This window comes from Erythrolamprus reginae, chromosome 3 (genome assembly GCF_031021105.1).
Source record: "Erythrolamprus reginae isolate rEryReg1 chromosome 3, rEryReg1.hap1, whole genome shotgun sequence".
Lineage (NCBI taxonomy): Eukaryota > Metazoa > Chordata > Lepidosauria > Squamata > Dipsadidae > Erythrolamprus > Erythrolamprus reginae.
Window position 1 is genome coordinate 191,816,040 of NC_091952.1, and position 23,656 is coordinate 191,839,695.

Here is a 23,656-nt window from a genome sequence, read left to right on the forward strand (position 1 = left end):
TTTTGCGCTGCTGGGATTCCCCTGAGGCTCCCCTCCATGGGAAACCCTACCTCCGGACGATGCTGCAGGGGAATCCCAGCATCGCAAAAACGAGCGCTTCGCTGGCAACGGAAGTCCGGAGGTGGGGTTTCCCAGTGAAGGGAGCATCAGTGAAATTCCAGCATCACAAAAACACGGAAGTCCTCGAAACCCCACCCCTGGACTTCCGTGTTTTTGTGATGCTGTGACTTCGCTGAGGCTCCCCTCGCTGGGAAACCCCACCTCCGGACTTCCGTTGCCAGTGAAGTGCCCATTTTTGCACTGCTGGGATTCCCCTGCAGCATCGCAAAAACATGGAAGTCTGGAGGTGGTGTTTCCTATGGAGGGGAGACTCAGGGGAATCCCAGCTTTGCAAAAACGGGTGCTTCGCTGGCAACGGAAGTCCGGAGGCGGGGCATCCCAGTGGCAGCGGTGGGTTTGTAAGGTGAAAATAGTTTGTAAGAAGAGGCAAAAAAATCTTAAACCCTGGGTTTGTATCTCGAAAAGTTTGTATGACGAGGCGTTTGTAAGATGAGGTATCACTGTATCTGATGTAATTCTGCTTCACCTGCTGCTTCCTGTCTGTTAGGAAGCTTATTGTCCACTTACAAATGTATCCAGGTTTAGCTTAGTTAGAAGAATGTCTGATATGATGGTATTGAATGCTAAACTAAAGTCTACAAAGAGGATTCTTACAATATAGTAGTAGGTAAACCATAATAACGTAAGCAACTTTGGGGGGCAGTAATTTTAGCTATAGAAAAAATATACGTCTATCGAGATATCATTGCATAAGAAAAGTATTTTGCATAAAGGATAGTTTTTGAGTTGTAAAAAGCTGGCTAAAAACAGTTTTCAATTTTCAGAGAATCTGGATCCTAAAGCCAATCTTTCTCATTTATTTTGCTCTGATGATGAAAAATGTGTCCTTGCCTATTAATTGTTAAAAAGAAGAGGAAGAAGATTACAAAGAGCTACAGTGGGGTTTTTGAATGCTACAACATACCACAACCAACTTGCTATGGGCAACTCTCCATAGTCAATTTGCTGTGAGCCAACTCGATATGGAGAATTTGTCATGGGACAATTCAACAATTCAATTTAATTATTGAAAATAATTTAAAAAATATTTTAATTTTTGTCACTTACTTTTCATTTTGTCATCCTTTGTCATCCTTTCTTTAATGATTCTTTGCCATTATTTCTTTGATATTAGTGTAACTCTTGTTCCGTGGTGAGTTGTACCACAGAAAGTTGGCTGAGGTGAATTGGCCATGGTGAGTTTTTGTAGCCCCCCTACACCATGTGCTCTGTTATAGGAATTTATCACAATCCGTGTCTTTATTTTTGGGTTTTTTTTAATCAAATCACAGAGCAATATTAGATTATTATGTTTCAGTTGAATGTCTATTATTTTTGTGTACTCCTAAGTGTTTCATTTAAATATAGATGATGATCAATAAAGGAATTTTTAAAAATACTTGCAAAAGCATAATGTGGAAATGTCTGCATGTTGATAACCATTGTTGATAACCATAACCCATGTTGATAACCCATTCTGCTTTTTTCACAGACTTATGAAGTAAACTCTTTTCAAGATGTGGTAAAACGAATTGTTGCAAGTGCCTTGCTTCCCTTTTTGGCTGTTAGTAGAAGTGCCCAGAAATGTGCCCTAGAAGGTGAGACGTTACCTAAAAATTAGAGATTTTAGGCAGGTGTCACTCATTGTGTAGTTATGGAGAAAGAGTGTCTCCATTGTAACAGTTTTGTGTGTCCAGCTGTTGTTGGGTCTGTTTCCTATGATATGGATGATGGCTTGCTGGTTACATTCACTGTCAAGGAAATTAGGAACCTGAGAGTCAGCAGCAGGTTCTTGTTTTGCCAGGTATATTCTTGCTGTGTGCATTGAACAGATTCTCATTGCCACTATTATGGCCCATTTTCAACTGATGGGGTCTTAAGTGAGATTAGTGATGAGAAGCTGATGATTCCTATTACAGCTTCTTTTGGATTTATGCACCTGAACAACTGACTGGGATATACGTGTCCTTCTTCTCTACCATGGTATTAGCTGTTTATAGATACGGGGTAATGATTTCAGGAAGCAGTGCCAATAGAATGCTTTTGATCTTTGAAATAAAACCATCACGGAAAACCTGGCAAATAGAAAACTTTGCAGAAATAATGTCTTCAAGAGACCTGGCCAGTTGTAGAAAGAAAGAAAGAAATAGAAAGGAAGAAGAGAAAGAAGGAGAAAATGAGAGAGAGAGAGAGAGAGAGATCAAAGGTGTTAAACTCAAGGCCCGCGAGCTGAATCTGGCCCATAGGTGCTTAGATCTGGTCTGTGGGGGTTGCCTGGAAACAGTGAAGGACTGGCCTGCAGTTCCTCTGCCAGTGAAAGTAGTTTGGCAGGGCCGTGCATGGCCTGTCCGAGCTCCACTTTTAGTTGCAACATCCTCCTGCAGTCCTTTGCCATGAAAATGGAGCTCGGGAGGGTCATGTTTTGCTGGCAGAGGGTTGCAGAAGGTCGTCTAAGCCAAAACCAGATCTCAGGAGCCTATTTTCCCTTACAGAGTTGTAGGGCCAAAAGAAAGAAAGAGAGAGAGAGAAGAAGGAGGGAGGGAAATTGATTAATTAATTAATTAATTAATTAATTTGGAGAAATGTCCATTAACTTACTTTCTTTGTCTACAATTAAGAGATACTGGCTGGAAAGTTGCTAGCGTAAGAAAGAATTTTCATTTTTTCAAAACTAACGTATCCTCAGGTCAACTATTTTATGTTTCAGAATCAAAATAAAGAAGCAAATCTGAATATAACACAATTTTTATTATTCACATTTGTTGAAGTTTTGTTGATTCAGCTTATGCAATATCGGGTCTTCAATCTATTAAATCCAAATTGGCCCATTGGCCCAGTATGCATTTGACCATTGCCCATTTTGAACAGATTGATTAATAGAATGCATTTTTTTTCTTTATAGCCAACCTCATAGAGACTGGCTTGGAACAGATGAAACATGTTTATACAGAACTGAATGTAGCTTCTTTGAAGCTTGGAAAAGCAAACCAAAGAAAAAGGGTATTTTACCATATTGATATAAAAATTGTTGAATATGCATTTTATATCCTTGTTTTGTAGATATGAGTTAATGAGATTTACTTTCTTGTATATTTAAGTTTTGATAGGCTGGATAAGGATGATGAGATTTCAACACCTCTATAAAAACAGAATGCCCCTTCTTTAGATTTTTTTTGGGGGGGCGGGCAGCAGCACCCTGTATCACTAGATGGAAATGATGGTTAAGGAAGATGAGAGTTGTAGTTCACTTTGTCTGGAGGACCGCAGTTGCTATATTAAGAATGCTTCCTTAAGAATTACATTTCCCTCGGGATCATCTTAGCTTGTAGCATTACCCAGACATGATATCTCAGTTTCAAATATTTTGCCTACAAAGGAGTGCACGTTCAAACCTCCATTTGATTCTGAATCTCAATCACTAAAGGTTAACTCTTACATTGTGGGGCAAATGCTTTGAAAACTATAAATAATAGATAGCGCAGAAGATGCTTATAATCCCTCTTACCTACTACTTCTCCTAGATGGCCCCATCTAACGTAGGTTTTGAACATAAAGTGGGAGAAAGCATAGAATCTGCCTGTAGGACATTCTCAGACATGAAAAAGTTAAGCGGCCTCTTCCCCTTACATTGTATCAGCAATCAAGGGCTGGCTAGAAATATTTACACCATGTTTTACTTTCTTAAATCTTGCACGATATCCAGTATGCTTCAGAGGGGAAAGAAGAGAGATGGAATAAATAACTTATCTTAAGGACATATATGAAAATTTTGCACTTCTCACTTTCAAAATTCTCATTCTGATATTGATTATGTGACTGTCTAAATCAACCCATAAGATTCTCACTAGAAAGTATATCTGTCCATAAATAGACTCTTTTTTATGTTTGATACTAACCACTTGTACAGCTATTTCATTTCCAGATATATTTACATTCACAGTATTAAAATAAATAGACATAAATAGACTCTTATTGACCAGGTGAGTGGATAAGTGGGTGAGAATAGTTTTTCTTTCTACAGACTATCTTCCGATTCCCTTTTAACACATAACTTGCTAATTAACATTTCTCACGCGATACGTGAAACCCTGTGAAATGATTAATATACCATTCAACTCAATCTGGCTTCCTTTTTTAAAAAAATCAGTTATTTTGTAGCCTTTGTACAAGAGGAATGATAAATCCTAGTTGGAAAGCTATGCCACTTGTTGTCATGTCAACAAGTCTTTTTAGATGGTATTCAATATTTTATTTTTAAATTTGTTTGGTATAATTAGAAATGTCTTTATCTTAATCTCTACTTGTATAATTATGTCAATATGAAGAGCAAACCTCTGGTGAGCCTTTTACAATGAGGGTGTTTTTATTGTTTCACTCATCGCATTGCTTTATTTCATTTCTTTTTAGTGCTCTTTTGAGAGCAAATAATTTTATTGTCATCCAGTAAATTTGCTCTTATTGAAAATATAAAATACAAAATATATCTTGGGTAGCATCTGTCTTCGTTTATGTACGATGGAATGGTCTCTCCCTGTATTGGATGGCCACTAAACCTCAAAGGGTATTTTTCCCCATGAAAGGCAAACATTGTTGTCTTGATAATGGGTGTGTCCATGCTTGGTTAAATTCATCAAGATTAAGATCAAGATAACCTTTATTGTCCTACACAATGGCACACATAAAAATGGAATTATGATGCACGATTTCAAAAGAAAAAAAAACCCTCTCACGAAACAATGACGCCACCCCAAGGATAACAATAATAATATAATAACAGCAACAGTATCCCAAAGTGTCAAGTTATACAAAATGGCAGCAAAGTGTACATATATAAATCATCATCCATTTTGAATACATGGCCAGGGGAAAAGGGTTTTGAGAGTTAACAAGGTTGATACTGTATGATACAAAGCTATTATAGACTCTAGTTGTTCTGCAGAAACAGGTGGAACTGTATATGTTATATAAACCAGATTCTGCTTGTATGTTGATCTAATATTTTGTTCTACCAGGAAGACAACCTCATCAGAGAATTAAAACTTGCCATGCAGCTCCTAAGAAATTGTTTCTTTCAAAATGAATCCTGCAAAGTAAGAGACAAGGGAAATGTCTACCCCATTGGCTAAAATGTTCTGAAGGCCTGTCTTGCCAGAGATGTAACTGTTTGCAATATTGGGAAGAATCTACTCATGATCTTCCTATACCCTTCACTTTTCACTTTCTGCTAATCCAACTGTTATATAGGTGCCTAGCAGTGTTAATGGAAATGAATTATTTAGAAATAGAAATAGAAAAAATGGCATTCTTGTTTTATTTATCTTCCAAATTGTGATTTATCTTCCATAACTGTTCAGGAATAAGCAGAGGGTTGAGGATGTGAGTGATAGTTTGGTCCCTTGTTTTATTTTAATATAACTAAACTTGTACTCTGTTTGGGATTGGTATGTTTATTGTGAGGCATTAGATTAAACAAGAGGAAATAACATTTTCTCCCAAGTAATACTTACATCTCTGTTTCTACCTTTCCAACTTGGACCCCCTCCAGATGCATAGATTCCAACTTCCAAAATAGTCAGTTCATCAAAATTGACATACACGTTTGAAGGATATGGAGGTTGAAAAAAAATCCGCCTGTGGTCAATGAACCCTTAAATTTTGCATTGGCTTCACAGTCACACTTACAAAAGCTATTTCAGTATTGCAACATCTTCTTGTTATTTGACAGGCAGCAGCCCTTGGAACTTATCTCATTTCTATTTTGCATTCTTTGTGGCCTTGGCTTCTAATGGATGAATCCTTGATGCAAGCAGCCTTGCATTTGCTTTGTGTCTATACTGCAAACTATTCTTCAGGTAAGTGATGCTTCAATCATTACTGTGTGTGGCAGGTGACTATTAAAGCAGGGAGGAGGGAGGGAGGGGGAGGGAAGAAGGTAGTTAGGAAGGAAGGAAGGAAGGAAGGAAGGAAGGAAGGAAGGAAGGAAGGAAGGAAGACCTAACTCGAATTAGTCTTTCTCCAAAACTCACTTTTCCTGCTCCTTGTGCTACACAAATGATAATTCTCTCCACCTCCCCCAATTTATTATAGATAGTCATCTTTAGCAACTGACTCATTCTGCAACCATTTGCAGTTATGACGATGATGACAAATTTAGAGTTAGGGGCAAGTCTGACAAGCAAACAAAGCTAAAGGGAGATTGTAAGCAGTTGCAGTTTCATTTTGCTTAACAACCAAGTTGCCATTTCTAATTGTGGTTACTTAAGGAGAACTATCTGTATTTCAACAGAAAGGGAAATATTCAGGGCCTTCCTATCTCTGTAAACAGTTGATTGCATATGTGCATATATGAGAGAAAAAGAGTTGCTGTTTGCTTTTTTTAGCATGCTTTTATTCTTACCCTCTTAGCAAATATATTCCTTTTCTATTAAAGTTGGCATAAAGTACTATGAAGAATTATTTATAGATCACATATTAAAATGTCTTAATATTTACACGACTGCCCTTGTTGGGAGATGCAGGCATTTGGTGAAAGCATTTGACTGCACTAAACATTTCATTTGAAAGAAACTGATTTTTCATAGTTAATCAGTGGGCAACCTGAGGTAAAAATGTTTCAGGGATTTTTAAAAAAATCAGTAGCTAAGGTGGGTGGATAGTTCATGAATCTTCTGTATCTACAGAATGTGAATAATCTTTGTTCAATTATTCATGGTACTTTGTAATAGAAATTACATGTTAGCAGTGTTCCGTGTAGAAAATTTTGCAAGTTCTTTTGTGGGAGTATATCGACATCAAAAATGTAATTGAAGAGTGTGCAAAATTTAATCCACAGCATGATGATTTATAATAGAAAACAAATGAGTTTGTATTTAAAAATACTTTAGGAACTCTTCAGGAATGCTTTAATTCCTTTGCATAGCTGGCTGGAGAATTCTGGGATTTGAAATCCACAAGTCTTAAAGTTGTTAAGTTTGAAGACCCCTGATCTAACTACTTTCACATGTCCAAGGTTTATTTATTTATTATTTAAATTTATATGCCGCCCAATCCCATGGGACTTTTAGGTTGTAAATATCCATGGCATGTTTTCAGTTTTGTTTTCAGACAGCAGCATTTGTTACAACATAAGTTAACTCTCTTTAAACTGAGACTATATTCAAAAGCATCTTATACTGTGATGTAATATATTCCAGAGAAAAAGCTCCATCAGTTCCATTATACACGTCAGATCCTTGGAAAGGCTTCCAGTAGATTTTTGGGTTACAGCCATGATTAAGCTCTGTGTCTGAAAACCAAATTTTGTTTATCCCTCAAACTAAATTAAGTTCTTTGTAGCTCCCAGCAAATGCTTGTCCCTGTGTAAAAATACATCAGTGAGAAGTCATTAATAGTAGGGAAGCTTTCAAATTTTACTACCTCTTGACACAGAATTTGAACTTGGAATTATTTCACAGGAAAGATCATTACAATTCTTCTCTAGCTTGGATCATTATAATCTGATCATTTTAAAAAAAATCAACTGCCATATATGTATCCAAATATTCACCAATTGACTTTTCTGGTAACATCCAGAAATATTTTAAACTATGAAAATGCTGGTGTAAAAGAAGCAGGAACTCGTGCCAGATAATTTTGAGTTTTTGTCATTCCAAAACTGATTTAGAGATTATTGCATGCATAATATATGTCATAGTCTTCAAAATATTACACATTACTTTAAAAATGCAAATATTACACATTACTTTAAAAATGCATCATAATAGGCTTCTAATGTCTGGATTTCCATCATTAAATGATGCAAAATTATTAATATTATGTTTTGTCATTATTTTATGAAGATGAATGATCAAGCTGTTGGTGGATGTATCTTCATAGATCATGTTATGCCAGTGAATTCTATCACTTTATGTGTTAAAGAAGAAAGCTCTCCTTTCTTCACTTCTTTTAATCATTATGAATCATTCCCTCTAATAGTACATTTAAATGATATATAGCAACATGTCTATAGTTAGAATACGGCTAGAAGAAAAAGCCAGTGAGAAAACAAAAGGAATATCCTGCTTGGAAAAAAATAGATGATGGAGTCTAAAATGGGGGAACCGATGATTTATAACTGTAGCCTTTTCTCAATTGATTACTTTTAAAACAACAACAAAAATCGTGTAGGTTGAAGGAAGTAAATATACATGAAAGGGAAACTATGCATAAACTATTTATTTCCCATAAGCGAGAAAGAGATTGATTTAATATGAGGAAAAGCTTGAAACAAGATTCCTTTGCCTAATCAACATTGTACTCCTGTAACAGTTGATAAAACAAAGTGTGTTCTGTGATATGTAATGGTTTATATTACTTTTGTTGAGTTCTTGATGCTCTCTTAAGCTGGGTTGTTTGCTTGAAAACATTCCATTACACACTAGATTAAAAAAAAAGAATCAATGTGAGGTGGAGAGACTTATCATTTGTGTAGCACAAGGACCAGGAAAAGTGAGTTTTGGACAAAGACTAATTCGAGTTAGGTCCTTCCTTCCTTCCTTCCTTCCTTCCTTCCTTCCTTCCTTCCTTCCTTCCTTCGAGCCGGGGTGGCGCAGCAGGTAGAGTGCTGTACTGCAGGCCACTGAAGCTGACTTGTAGATCTGAAGGTCAGCGGTTCAAATCTCATCACCAGCTCAAGGTTGACTCAGCCTTCCATCCTTACGAGGTGGGTAAAATGAGGACCCGGATTGTAGGGGCAATAGACTAGCTCTGTTTAAAAAGTGCTATTGCTAACATGTTGTAAGCCGCCCTGAGTCTAAGGAGAAGGGCGGCATAAAAATTGAATGAATGAATAAATAAATAAATAAATAAATAAAATTACCTAGTTGAACATTGAAACAACTTTAAGCACAAAGAGCATCAAGAACTCCATAGTTAGTATAATCCTGAGCAAAAATACTTCATTTTATGAGTTTATTGTGGGGGGGGGGGGGGGGGGGGGTTGGGGAAAAAAACATAATTTTAACATGGAATGAAGATTTTTGAAAACTGTAAATTTAATATGGAATGAGATTGTTTACTACCAAACAGGCAATTTAATAAGAAATCCTGTCCTCCCCCAACCCTCATATTTACCTGTAACAACATTTTGATCTTTAAAGGCTGTGCTTCCCTTTGCGTGGCAAGTTGCAGCTTGTGCTCTTTCCAGACAACTCAAAGAACTGCAGCTGGGAACTCACTTATGCATAACATCATGAAGTTAGCAACTCAAACTCTGTCTGAGAATGGCATCATTCAGCAGATGACCTTTAATCTTCTGGCAAACCTGGTTGTATCTCAAGACTGCAAAGGTGTTCTTCAGAAGGTAGGCATTCAGTGTGCTAAATATAGTGATAAAATTCAGGAAGTGGTTTTTGGTTTTGTTCAGTGCACAGGGAAGATGTTAAGATAATCTTCCATGTGAATGGAAGATTGAGGCTTATAATAAAGAACTATAGTGCAAGTAAACGCAACGTGGAACACAATTATATGTGTGTATGTGTGTGTGTGTGTGTGTATACATGCATTCATATGTAAATACATGTAGATATTGCATCTATGGATTCTTAATCATCTTTCTTACTGTGAATACGCAATAATCGCAGTTGTAGGGATTATTACTGCAACATTGGCTCAGTTGCAGTCCCTGATTAAAGATATAAATACAAGTGTGTATAATTATGTATAGTTTTTCCATCACTGATTTCTGTGGAAGAAGATTGCAGATATTATTACATCCAAATACATGTTTTAATCAGGTTAACAGGTTCCTGGTCGATAAAAGAGTAATAGAAAACCTGTCTCTTCTGTTTTTTAGTTAATATTTCTGGTTCTTAGCTCAGCAAAACCTCCATTCCTGCATGTTTAATGCAAGCATCTTGGCACCATTTGTACATGACTTACGCTTTAGGGATAAATTATACGCATTGTCAGTATAATTTGTCATATGTCAGAAGCACCTTTTGCTAGGGAAAATATCTCTTATGTTCTTTGCTTCTTTTCTTCATGACAGAGGGTTATATCTGAGATGAAATTGTGAAGCTCTCCCCAAAATTATCAGTTGTGTTGAGGCAGCAATTCTTCCTTGAGTGGCAAAACTACTTCCTGCACATGTCAGAAACATTCCCAAAGGCCTTTGTCAATAAGATATTGTCTAGCCCCAGCCTGCCACTTTATTTTTAAAGCTCCCAATGCAAGGCATGATCTCTCTCCTTTTTGTTTAAAAAACCCCCAAGCCAGAGGTTTCTCTATGGGTATGAATAATATTGTAACATAGATAGCTCCCTTCCTCAGTTTATGATTAAGTATTACATCAAAAAGGAAAGAATATGGGGGAACAAAGGAAAGCAACCAACGAGATAGTGGTGGTTAATGTTTTGTTGTTATTATAGCTGCTAACTATGATGGAAGTGGGTTGCTCACGGAAACAGATGACACCATCCAGCCCCAGAGCTGTGTGTCTTGTTGCTAAGGCTCTAAAGAAAGAGCGACTCTTCTCCTCAGATTGGGCATGCCAAATGGAGAAGGCAAATCCTCACTGTTTGTTTTTTCACACCACCATTTTCCATATGCATAGAAATGGTGCCTAAAAAGTCAAAGCTGCCCTGATTAAAAAAAATAAGGACAATTGCATTAGTTTTTCAATGTGTGGGATTGATTGAGAAGTTAACATTTATATTTTACAGTGTAGAATATTGCAAAACACTCTGTGTGTGTTTGTGCGTGTGTGAAACAGAGAAAGAGAGAGACTGGGACTATGTATTTAAAAATCAAGTTAACAGATGCATGAGCAATGTAAGCAGTAAATCATCAGATGACAAGTTTTTAAAAAAATATCACATAAATGCTTTAAATTGGAAAGATACAATGCTGGGAAAATATAAAGGTCCTTCGCTAGTTTTAAAAGGAACAAAGAAGGAGCTTTAAAAGGCGAAAGCCATTGCTAGAAAGAATTAATTCAATTTAGACTTCCATAATAATGCAGACTGCTAATATCACTAATTCAGAAATGACTAAATTATTCTCTTTTATTTTATCTCTTCCTTCCTTCCTTCCTTCCTTCCTCCCTCCTTCCTTCCACTCTATCCTCCCCTCCCCTACCTAAAAATGCATTGATATAGCTTCCAGTCCTGCAGTTAGAAAGTGAACTTTTCACAACAACTTTCATAACTGCTTTACATTTGGTTCACAACCTTGGGTAATAAAATGATCTAGAAACCTATTTCATTTCATTTGTAACCATCTAGCATTTAGAATAGCTGATAGAGGGGAAAATAATATTGGTTGCTTTTTGATATTCTAACAGAAAATTTAGTTGTTAAGCAAATGGCTTGTTTGCAAGAAATCCCTCAGCGCAGCTATTTGGTAGCTCCAAGCCAGGACATATCGAAAGACCACAGTTTTGCTTGTAGTTTGATGGAGCAGTCGTCTATCTTGCATACGTAGCTTTTCCTGACAACAGCTTAATATACATGTTTATATCTGAAGGAAGTTTCCTTTTTGAGGCTTTTTAATTAATTAATTTCACATGTCTGACAGGCTCAGTACACATATATTCCTGAAGATAGTTGGCCTTAAATATCTACAGGAAGCATTAGGCAATGTAGAGCTTCTACATTTTGTGTTTCATTGAGGGTTTTTTTCCCCTGTAGTAGGAATAGGGAACAATTTTATGCACAGTTGCAGAAGCTATATTAAGAGCCTTTCGCAGCGCATGAGTATATGTTATAGCTTCTGTATCTGCCACTGCCCTTTTACTTCTGGTCAGCTTCTCCTAGCCAAAGCAATCTTCCAGAAGTGTACTTCCTTTTCCTTAAGACTTTGTGCAAACTCTTCAAATCTCTTGTAGCACACCAGAGTTTGCATGCTGACTCTCCTTACTGACAGTACTGTATTCCTTAAATTTAAATGTTTCTCTGACAAATAGTTACATTGTGCATGAGAAAAAGAAATATGGTATCTTTCAGGAGGGGGGGAATCTCAAATTGTTTTTACATCTTGTTGATAAATCTTTTGACTCCTGACTTTTGATTTGTTTTTATAGATGTATCAATTATTATTAAAATAAGCAGAATGTGTTTTGTACACAACTTTATAAATAACCCACCTTTGCCGTCAAGCATGGGGGAACTAAGATATTCTTTCCCCCTAAGCTTCTACAATTTATGCATGGTATGTTTGTATGTATGATTGGTTTTATAACAAGGGTTTTTAGCTGTTTTAGTATTGGATTTTTACATTCTGTTTTTATCACTGTTGTTAGCCGCCCCGAGTCCACGCATACAAATCCAATAAATGAATGAGTGAGTGAATGAATGAATAAATAAATAAATATCCAACTGATTATAGTTATATTTCCAGATTACTGTGCAGTGATAGAAGAGAGAGGATTTATTTTAATTTTATATATGGCATCATTTAAATTGTTGGGGAAAAGCGGTGCATTTTCAAGTACCATTAAAATATTCTTAGTTGTAAAAGGACTTAAGGCCTTTTATATAGGCCAGGATTTTCAGTTGAAGTTTTGACTGGGGTGAGACAAAAATGAGTTATTAATTCCCCTCAGATGTTACATTTCCCAATGTCCATTGCCAGCAACTATCCAGGTTGTTGGAAGTTCCAGTTTAGCAACATGTAGAGCATCTGAAGTTCCTTGTCTCAGCACTGGGAACAAAACATCTACAGTTAGGAGGATATCCAAGAACAAAAGGAGCTCATTTACTCAAATGTAACAATAGCATTTCTAATTGGATGTTTTATTCAATGAAGGGTACTTGGTGCTCTCTGATCTTGGTTATTTTCTTGCAGACCTTTCTGCAAGACCTAATTATGATATCTAGTTTGGGCAACGAAATGTCTGCAACAAAACAATCAAGCTCAGATAGTATCAAGAACAGTGTTCTCTCTAATTGTTTTGGGGGGGGGGGCGGAAAAGTATAGTGTCTGAGCGGCAGTCCCTTCGGGACTGGGCGGCATAGAAATAATAAATAAACAAACAAACAAACAAATAAAAAACCCACCCTGTTTTGCCTCAGAGAATTTCAAAATAAAATACTGTACTGTGTGTCTATAACAGTGAGCTCATAATAGGGCAACTCTATCAATATCAAAATGCCACTTAAATAGTTGAGCTAGTTTCAAACTAGATTTTGATTTTCTTTCTCTCTTCCTTACTCCCATTCTTTTTCTTTTTCTTTTCCTTCCTCTCTTTTTTCTATCTGTTTCTCCCTCTTCCTCTCTTCCTCTCTCTCTCCTTCCCTCTCACTCTTTCCCTCTCGGCTTCTGGGCAGGTTTGGAAAACTCTGAGTTGATGATGATTTTTAAGTGAGCGATTGCTCACTGCTCAGCTTAGAGGGAACTATGATCAAGAACCCTGCTTTTCAACTGCGAACTACAAATATTCTCCTTTATTGGTTACTCAATACCTGTATTTCCAGAGTTGGAGAGTAATATGTTTCGTTAATGGATTGCGAAAAATAATTTCTTAATAACCACATCTTTTTATCTGCTACTTTAGAATAATTTTCTGCAGAATTTTTTGTCGCTATCATTGCCAAAAGGAGGAAACAAAAGCCTCAGCATGCTGGCTGTTGCTTGGACAAAACTCCTATTGAATTTATCATTCGGAGAAGATGGGCAGCAAATTATTGTTAAATTGAATGGCGGCTTGGATCAACTTATAGAGATGGCAAAATATAAACACAGAAACAACCCAGAAATGATACTTCTGATTCTGCACAATAGCTGCTTCAGTCCAGCCAACAAACCCAAGATACTAGCAAATGGTAAATATATGTTGTCTGTCTTTAAGGCATTCTTCCCAATTTAGAGCTTTTTATTAAACATACAGGAATGAGATTACAACTAGTTAGAATGTTGAGTTGAGAAAGGGTAGTGCTGGAGCTTATAAAATAACCCTGATATATAATTTCAAGCTCATAACTATTATGCTGCGATGAAGATTTCACATATTATTGTGAACATGGTTCCTTCAGTGACCATAGTAAGATTCAGTTTTAAAATCAGATAATCCTGGATTTTCTTTGGCTAACTATTCTGGTAGACTACCACACAAGATTTTCAGTAAGGAGTCCTCTTCATCACTCGGCACATGTTGAAGGGGAGAAGCAGAGAGGAAAGACCTATAAATAAAGACAGTGGATGAGAAAATGTAAGGTGCTGGCCAAGAAACAAAACGTTTTATTATCCAGTTACAAAATCTTTTAAAGGTAGCTATATACGGAAGGTCAATCTAATTGATGTTCTGAACAAAATCATAATAAGAACTCAAGTGCAATGGAAGATAATTTTTGAAGGCACAATCACAAAGCTTGCATGAAAGCAGATACTTATCTGCTAAGGGATATGAGGGATAATACTTATCAGTGTCTTAATCATTGTCCTCAATATATAATAAATGTATTAGTAATTGTAGATTATGTGTACTATAGAATATTTATAGGATAATTAGCACAAGAAGACAGGCAGTAACTTAAGTTCTGAAACCTTGGCATTATTTCTTACATCCAGATTTATTTTTTTACAACATTTAATAGGGATCTGCAGCAGCCTAGATCTACAGGGGGAAAGGTGATCCATAAAATACCTCTGGGCATCTTTTTAAAGAAACTGACACACCTGAGCGAAAAAGTTGCCAACTGATGCTTTATACACACCCAAGCGTATTCCATGTCACCTTTTCTCCTTCACATCAGGATCACTGTGCACTGTCTTTTAACACCAATGCAACAAAGGAAGCTACTGTAACCATATAGAAGTTTCTTGAATTGAAATTGTTGTGACCTTTATAAGCCTATGCATTGCCGTAATATTTACCACAGAAAGTGGGAAATTACTCACAAGAATGCATTGGAGAAGCTGAAACTGTGATAGAATAACTTATGGTTAGATACATGTGCGGTCTTTTGTCTTCCTCCTAGATAAAGCTGTTGCATTGCTATCTGCCTGTCTGGAAAGTGATAGCCTTGAAGCTCGCAGAATAGGGGCATCTGCAATTTGGGCTTTGCTTCACAACTATCAGAAGGTCAGTGTTTTTAAAGGCTTGAGGGTTTTATTTCTAATGTATTCATACAGAAGTACTGCAATTTATAATTAGACACTAATCTTAGTATGCATTGGTTGCCGATCAGTTTCCGGTCACAATTTAAAGTGTTGGTTATGACCTATAAAGCCCTTCATGGCACCAGACCAGATTATCTCGGGGACCGCCTTCTGCTGCACGAATCCCAGCGACCAATTAGGTCCCACAGAATGGGCCTTCTCCGGGTCCCGTCAACTAAACAATGTCGTTTGGCGGGACCCAGGGGAAGAGCCTTCTCTGTGGCGGCCCCGGCCCTCTGGAACCAACTCCCCCCAGAGATTTGAATAGCCACCACCCTTCTTGCCTTTCGTATGCTTCTTAAAACCCACCTCTGTCGTCAGGCATGGGGGAACTGAGATATTCTTTCCCCCTAGGCTTCTACAATTTATGTATGGTATGTGTGTATGTACGATTGGTTTTAAAATAAGGGTTTTTAGCTGCTTTAGTATTGGATTGTCACATGTTGTTTTTACCACTGTTGTTAGCCGCCCCGAGTCTACGGAGAGGGGCGGCAAACAAATCCAATAAATAAATAAAATTAATAAATAAAATTAATAATAACACATACACAAACATATCAGACTCTCTCTATTCACAAGAACACTTCCACCTAGCCTACAATTTCATAACATGGTCAGTAATACAGTTGATTGCCATTGAATATAACCAGTGAAATTATTGAGAAAATCAAAGAGTTGGAAAGGTCCAGTGGCATCTGCCGCAAAGTGCATGTTGAAATGATGCACGTGTGATTATGATATGATAGAAATCCCCCATTATGTACTCACACCTCAACATCCAAAACCAGTGCATAAATTGCAGCATGCATCATATGCATATCATAACAGAATAACAGAGTTGGGAAAGACATTGGAGGTCTTCTAATCCAATCCCTTGCTCAAGGAGGAAGTCCTATACATTTCAGATGAATGGTTGTCCAATCTCTTTTTTAAAACTTTCAGTACTGGAACATTCACCACTTCTGGAAGTAAGCTGGTCTACTGATTAATTGTTCTAACTGTCAGGAAATTTCTCCTTAGTTTTGGTTGCTTCTCTCCTTGATTAGTTTTCATCCATTACATCTTGTCCCACTTTCTGGTTCTTTTGAAAAATAACTTGACCCCCCTCTTCTTTGTGGAAGCCCCTCAAATATTGGAATATTACTATCATGTCACCCCAGTTCTTCTTTTCATTAGTTAATGGTTAACTAGACATAAACCATTATTTATATATATTTAGCCAGCAGTCCCCTAATCATCCTTGCTGATTTTCTCTGCACACTTTCTAGAGTCTCAACATCTTTTTTTATATCGTGGCAACCAAAACTAGATGCAACAGTCCAAGTGTGGCCTTACCAAGGCATTATAAAATGACATTAACACTTCACTTGACCTTGATTCTATTAATCAAGATCAGGTTAATGCCAGCTAGGGCTGTGTTGGCTTTTTTGGCAGCTGCAGAACATTGCTGGCTCATATTTAAGTGATTGTCCACTAGGACTTCAAGATTACTACTATAGAACCAAGTACAGCCTATACCAGTGATGGTGAACCTTTTTTTGCTCAAGTGCCAAAAAGGTGCGTATACGCAGGAAAGTGTGCCATGTGTGTCCACACCCATAATGCAATACCCTCTGCCACACGCATGTGCACACAACACACATGCATGCGCTCAAGCCTCACTGAAACCTCCAGACTTCCGGTAGGCCCGTTGGGCCATTTTCTGCCATTCACAAGTTCCAGAGGCTTTCCTGAAGCCTGGGGAGGGTGAAAACGGTCTCCACTCTGCCATCCAGAAGGACGAAAATCAGCTGGCCATATGTGCTGGATCTGACGTAGGGCAATGCCTCACATGCCCTCAGATATAGCTCCAGGTGCCACCTGCAGCACCCGTGCCATAGGTCCGCCATCATGGGCCTATACCAGTGATGGCGAACCTTTTTTTCTTCGGGTGTCAAAAGAGCATGCGCGCACATTATCATATCACTATCATACATGTGCGAGTGCCCACACCCATAATTCAATGCCTGGGGTGGACAAAAACAGCTTCCCCCACCCCCCACAGGCCTTCTGGAGGCCATAAACGGCCTGTTTTCCAACTTCTAGTGGGCCCAGCAGGCTTGTGTTTCACTCTCTCCAGGAGCTGGCAGAGGGTAAAAATGCCCTCTCCCATCCCCCCAGAGGCTCCCTGGAAACCAAAACCGCCGTCCCAGAGCCTTCGTGTGAGCCAAAAATCAGCTGTCTGGAACACACATGTGGCACGCGTACCATAGGTTCGCCATCACTGCCCTATACTATACCTCTGCATTTAGTTTTTCTTGCCTAAATATAGAACCTTACTTTTTTCACCATTAAATTTCCTTTTGTTACATAAGGCCCAACATTTTTCTCTCAAGATCCTTTTGTAGCTTAGCCTATCTTCTGGAGTGTTCGCTATTCCTGCCAGCTTGGTGTCGTCTGCAATTTGATGAGTTTATTTATTTATTTGTTTGTTTGTTTGTTTGTTTTGTCTAATACACAATGAGGGTTATAGAGGATATAATCAGGTAGAATGTATTAAAGGGGGAATAGAGGAGAAAATAAAGGAGTGAAATATAACTATGAGAGAATAGTTGAAAAAGATACAGGTATAGAAGAGAAGATATAGGAGAGACAATAGGACAGGGGACGGTAGGCACTCTAATAAATCAAGAATTTATGATGCCATGTGTATGCCATTAGCCCTTTCTCTCTAGGACAGTGTTTCAGCAGATGAAATCATGTAGCAAAAATGGTGAGTCCTATTTCAATCAAGAACATGCTATTTAAAATTACTTTGGTTCTTCAGTATAAGTAAACTATTTTTTTTTTAAAAAAGGGAAAATTCTTAAGACCGTCTATATTTGCTTGGTTCAAATGTTTATTATTTAAAAGGTTACAAATTTTTTTTCTCTTTATGTAGTACAGTGGTCCCTCGATTTTCGTGGGTTCGAACTTCGCGAAATGGCTATACCACGGTTTTTCAAAAATATTAATTAAAAAATACTTTGCTGTTTTTTTCCCTATACCACGGTTTTTCCCGTCCGATGACGTCATATGTCATCGCCAAACTTTCGTCCGCCTTTAATAAATATTTTTTTTTAATAAACTTTAATAAATAAACATGGTGAGTAATAATCTAAATGGTTGCTAAGGGAATGAGAAATTGCAGTTTAGGGGTTTAAAGTGTTAAGGGAAGGTTTGTGATACTGTTCATAGCCCAAAATAGTGTATTTACTTCCGCATCTCTACTTCGCGGAAATTCAACTTTCGCGGGCGGTCTCGGAACGCATCCCCCGCGAAAATCGAGGGAACACTGTACATGAAAGAACACCATCTTTAAATCTGGCAAATAAGTTTTTCCTTTCTTCCATGAATTTCAAGTCATGTTTTTTTTTCTCCTCTAGTTTGGTTTGTTTTCCACTTATTCTCTCACAAGGACTTTCTAACTCTGCTTTCTCTTCTTCAGCAATTTCTTACAAAAAAGAAGAATTTTGCAAATATTCTGTTACACTCCAGAGCTTAAAAAACAAAACCCAAAATCCAATTCACAGTCTTCTCTAGCATTCAAGAGGGAAAAAACACAGGCCGCTGTGCTTAAAAGCACTTACTGGGTAACAATAAGATTATGGCTGTGGGTTCAAGATAATTAAAGTGATTTAATTTAATTTAATAGATGAAAAATATATGATTTAATTTAGATGATTTAATAGATGAAAAATATCTATCCTATTCTGCAGCTTTACAATTATATTTCTCTCACTTTCTACAACTATTACTCATTAATGAATGTCAAAATTCAGGTTCGGCTTTGACTGGTTTACATTAGAGTAGTGTTTGGCAGCTTAAAGATGTGTGAACTTCAAGTCCCAGAATTCCCTAATCAGCAATGCTTGGCTGATATACTCTGGGAGTTGAAGTTCACACATCTTCAGGTTGCCAAGGTTTAAAAAACCCATTGCATTAATATATGACTGAAATATTTTCGTATTCATTTTTCTTATCCCTTCATTCCTGTCCTAAATATTATCTATGAAGCTCTTCCCATTGTTATGAATGCAAGCGATCATTAGGATGTGTCTGTTTAAATCATATATATTTCTTTTCCATCTCATAAAAATACTTTTTTTGTACTGTTTCTGCGTTATACATTCATTCAGCAAATTAATGAGTATATTATAGCATGAGACTATCTTTAAAATAAAGTATTTGTTACAATGTTAAAAAAGAAAATACCCTATGCTTGTTATGGAGTACTGGTTGATTGTAAGAGAGGTTCATATTTGATAGAAAACATTCTGTTATACTGAGCATTTCAAACAGTTATTTTGTGAGGGTGGGAAGATGACACTCCTTTTTATTGTGCTATTTCTTTGAACCTGTTTTCTTTTTCCTGTTCTACCCCCACACTCACCCCCACCATCTAACAATTCACAGAAGTACCTGCATGTTTTGCATTCTTAAATTTTTTAATGTCATAGCCTCATGGCCCGCTGCCAAGGAAGGAGTAAGACAAAGAAATGATTTGAAAAGCATCAGCACAGGAGAATTAACAAACATTGAATAATTGTTCTCCTTCTCCCTCTCCCTTTCTTTCTCCTTTTCCTCCTCCTCCTTCTTCATGTGCTACAGGCAAAAGTGACTTTGAAGAATCCATCAATAAAAAGAAGGGTGGATGAAGCTTTTATGTCGGAAAAGAAATGTATGTTATTAACACATAGCATTTGATATGTGAATATGTGTTCAAGCTTGCCCAAGAATACAATACTGGGATTGGATGAGTGGTGTTGGGGGGGTAGGTTGGGGTGGATAGGCAAGGGAATATTATCAAAGGAAAAAGCAACTCCCTAAAAATTTTATGAGTTCCGGATACTACTTTTAAAGTCTACTTGCTTGGATGGAGGGATAGATGGACAGAGGGATGGAGAGAAATATGTATGATTTGGAAATTACTTTTGGGGGGGAAATGGCACTGGTATATCCTTCAGGCAAGATGTTAGTGGGTTAGGGAATAAACAAGGCAGTTGAATCATTAGGCCCAAAGTTTAGCTATAAATTTCACAGTTCTTTAAAGTTAGTAATAAAACAGACATTGTAGATAGAATGCATTTGTTAGTGATAGATATCAGGATTATCCAGCTGCACTTATTATTCAAGTACAACAACAACCAAAAAATGTTTGCTTCCTGGCTCTTGCCAGTGGGTGAGGCTCCTATCTGGCAGACCGTAAACATAAAGGAAATTGCCAGGCTAATATCAGCACAGTTGGAAAGTAATTTTGGATAATTCACTAGATAAAAAGCCAATTAAGCTTTCCCCCAAGTTTTTCCAGGAAAAAAAAAATGTTAAATTGTACTAGATGAGCTGAATATTACAGATGTTTTCAGTTTAATGAGATTTTTCTTTACAATATATTGATTAAACTTTTAGAGAAATTGAGTCTATAATTGAAAAGAAAAACAAAAAATAGGTGTATTATGATTACATTGTGTTTTATATTGAGAGAAATCTGCAACATTTCCCATGGATATTCCTGAATAATATGATTTGGTTGGTGTATATGCTTTAGAAGTATTTCATCTTCTGAGATGAATTGATTTATTTTCACATCTATTTCTTGATTCAGCCATAAAACATTTCAGTAAAAGAAAAAAAAGGACATCAAGACAATTATTTTGAAAGCCAGCTTATATAGCCTTCTCTAGAGAACTAATTGTGGATTATCTTGATTTACATCCAAGCTAGTTACAAAGTGAAACAACTATATAATGAAGGGGGGGAACCCTGATATAATTAGTACAAGTAGCACTCTCATTAAATCATGATGAGTTATACAAAAGCTTGTGCACACAAACTCAATTTAATAAAATTTCCATGCACAGAGAGGCTTAATTCTAGGAAAAGGACAATTGACATTTTGTGTAAAAAAAATATAAGAATTAAGCATGTATTAAATCTGTTGATTTGTGCCCTATTTCACATACTAAATGTGTAATACAATACAAATTAATAGTGAGTTAAGAGTTTGCAAAATATGAATGAGCCATGGAATGTTCAGTTGCTTGGGTAGACAAAAGTTACTTACGTTGTAGAACAGACAGATTTCAAACATGTGCCATTTTTTATGTGCAATACAGTCTGCATGTTTAGAAACAACACATCTAAATCAGAGGTGTCCAATCTTGGCAACTTTAAAACTTGAGGGCTTCAAGTCCCAGAATTCCTGAGCCAACTCTGGGAGTTGAAGTTCATAGGTCTTAAAAGTTTCCACGCTTGGACATCCCTGCTCTAAACAATAGATGGGAATATCAAATGAAGCATTGCTTGGTTGAAAGACCAATGCATTCCTCACCCATTCAAATAGATATGTATTTCTTGAATAATCAAGAAAGGCCTGTAGAATACTAGTTTAAACTTTAGCTTAACCAGATAGGACTGGGAAAACCAATGTTAGAAATTCTGGACGGTCATTGCTAGTCAGTTTAGGCCAGTGATGGTGAACCTTTTTTCCCTCGAGTGCCAAAAGAGTGTGGGCGTGTGATATCACACATGTGTGAGTGCCCAAACCCATAATTCAGTGCCTGGGGAGGGTAAAAACAGCTTCTCTGTCCCCTGGAGGCCCTCTGGACCTGTTTCCCAACTTCTGGTGGGCCCAGTAGGCTCATATTTCACCCTCCCCAGGCTCCAAAGGCTTCCCTAGAGCCAGAGGAGGGTAAAAACGCCCTCTCCCATCCCACCAGAGGCTCTCTTGAAGCCAAAAACGCCCTCCCAAAGAATCTGTGTGAGTCAAAAATCAGCTGGCTAGCACACGCATGTTGGCACCAAGCTAGGGCAATGGCTCGCCTGCCAGCAGATATGGCTCTGCGTGCTACCTGTGGCACCCGTGCCATAGGTTCGCCATCACTTGTGTAGGCATTCCTGGATCAGGTTCAAACGGAGCTGCCAGATTTTGATGAAAAAAAATTGTTTTATTTTAATATAACTAAAAAATGGACTATCATAATTGTAACTATTCATAACAACATAATAGTGTAAGAGGTTTGGCTTTTATTTCATTTTTCAATTGAGACCTGCTAGCTGTTATTTTAAAAGTTCGTGTATTTCCCTTTTAGGTCTTCAACAGCCACAAGAAAGTCAAAAAGAAACATATCACATAAAGTGCCTGGAAACACTTGCACAGCTTCTCAGCAGTTGATAGACACCATGTTAACAGAGGGCACATCAATTGGACTGTTTTTTCCAAGACATGAGAGCTAAAATGGCATATTAAATATTAAAACTCTCATATTGGATTATCCATCAAGAAAAGGAAAATTTGAAGAGTTTTTGACTTAATAATAGAAGAGGTCAGTCTGACGAATGTATAGTAAATGTCTCTATGGAAGTTCTGTTCTAGCATTATGATGTTAAAGACAGATGTAAGAAAGTAATGCAGCAGCTCATTGTAAATTGTAATTATGTGAATATATATATTTGCAATGTTTGATCTTGTATGAATAAATATGTTTTAATTAGTATGTTTCTTATTTATTTAATAATGAGATTGTGGAAAGAAGTGTTGTCCCTTTAGGGCAATAACTCTTGTAAAGGAATGGGTGTTGCATTCCAGCCAGCTTCTCAAATGCTGGAGAACCATGATGGAGACATGAGCAATACTCAAATGTTTCTAGAGGAATTTTGAGAATGAACAAATCATGGCAGGATAAAGAAGTCTGAGATGTAAAATATATTAATGTATCTTCAACCTGTTACATAGTTTACTTTTTAAAAAGAAACACAGCAGGATTGTTTGTTACCATGTTTAGGATACCAAGTCAAGTAATCCCATTATTCATTTTTTTTAACTGATTCCTTCCCTGGGAAGATGAGAAGAGATAAAAAAAATGTCACAAGTTCTCTTCATCCAATCACGTTCTGTCTTCCAAGGTCACATTGTTGAATACCTTGCTTTACATAAATAATATTTTAAAATCATTATTTTAACCTTATTTCTTAGCACAATAAGCATCACTTCCAACATTTGTATGTTTTTAAATTTCTCTAAGGTAGAATTTAGGTCACTTTCAAATACTTCATTTTTTTCAGAGAAGTAGAAAATGGGAAAAATAGGCGTTTCACTGAAAAGAAAGACTAACTGAAAGGCCATTGTGCTTAATTTATTGCTTTCTTGATTGATTGATTGATTGATTGATTGATTGATTGATTGATTGATTGTGATTTGATTGCTACATTTAATAATTTCTATTTGATCATATTCCCACAATCAAACACTGAAATGAAAATTTAAGGTATAGTTTCTTTAAGAAACAGTTTTATAAGAAAATGTATCAGTGTCATATGCAAGACCATAAATATTGGTGGCAGTTACTTGGTACAATGTGGAAATTGATTTGCACCAGATGTAAATTTTCGCTACAATAGAGCA

The 23,656-nt window shown here is 37.0% G+C and overlaps 1 protein-coding gene across 4 annotated transcripts in view; it reads left to right on the forward strand.

Moving 5' to 3' along the window:
- Positions 1-22,745, forward strand: part of RTTN (rotatin) — a 126,306-nt gene extending 103,561 nt beyond the window's left edge. For all 4 annotated transcript variants that reach the window (XM_070747457.1, XM_070747459.1, XM_070747460.1 and 1 more), the window contains 9 exons: positions 1,592-1,697; positions 3,002-3,099; positions 5,112-5,189; positions 5,825-5,951; positions 9,237-9,439; positions 13,631-13,898; positions 15,054-15,157; positions 19,864-19,933; positions 22,344-22,745. In XM_070747457.1, the coding sequence (XP_070603558.1) occupies positions 1,592-1,697; positions 3,002-3,099; positions 5,112-5,189; positions 5,825-5,951; positions 9,237-9,439; positions 13,631-13,898; positions 15,054-15,157; positions 19,864-19,933; positions 22,344-22,426 (1,137 nt within the window). In that variant the 3' untranslated portion in view covers positions 22,427-22,745. The remainder of the gene's footprint in view (positions 1-1,591; positions 1,698-3,001; positions 3,100-5,111; positions 5,190-5,824; positions 5,952-9,236; positions 9,440-13,630; positions 13,899-15,053; positions 15,158-19,863; positions 19,934-22,343) is intronic.
- The last annotated feature ends 911 nt before the right edge of the window (positions 22,746-23,656 follow it).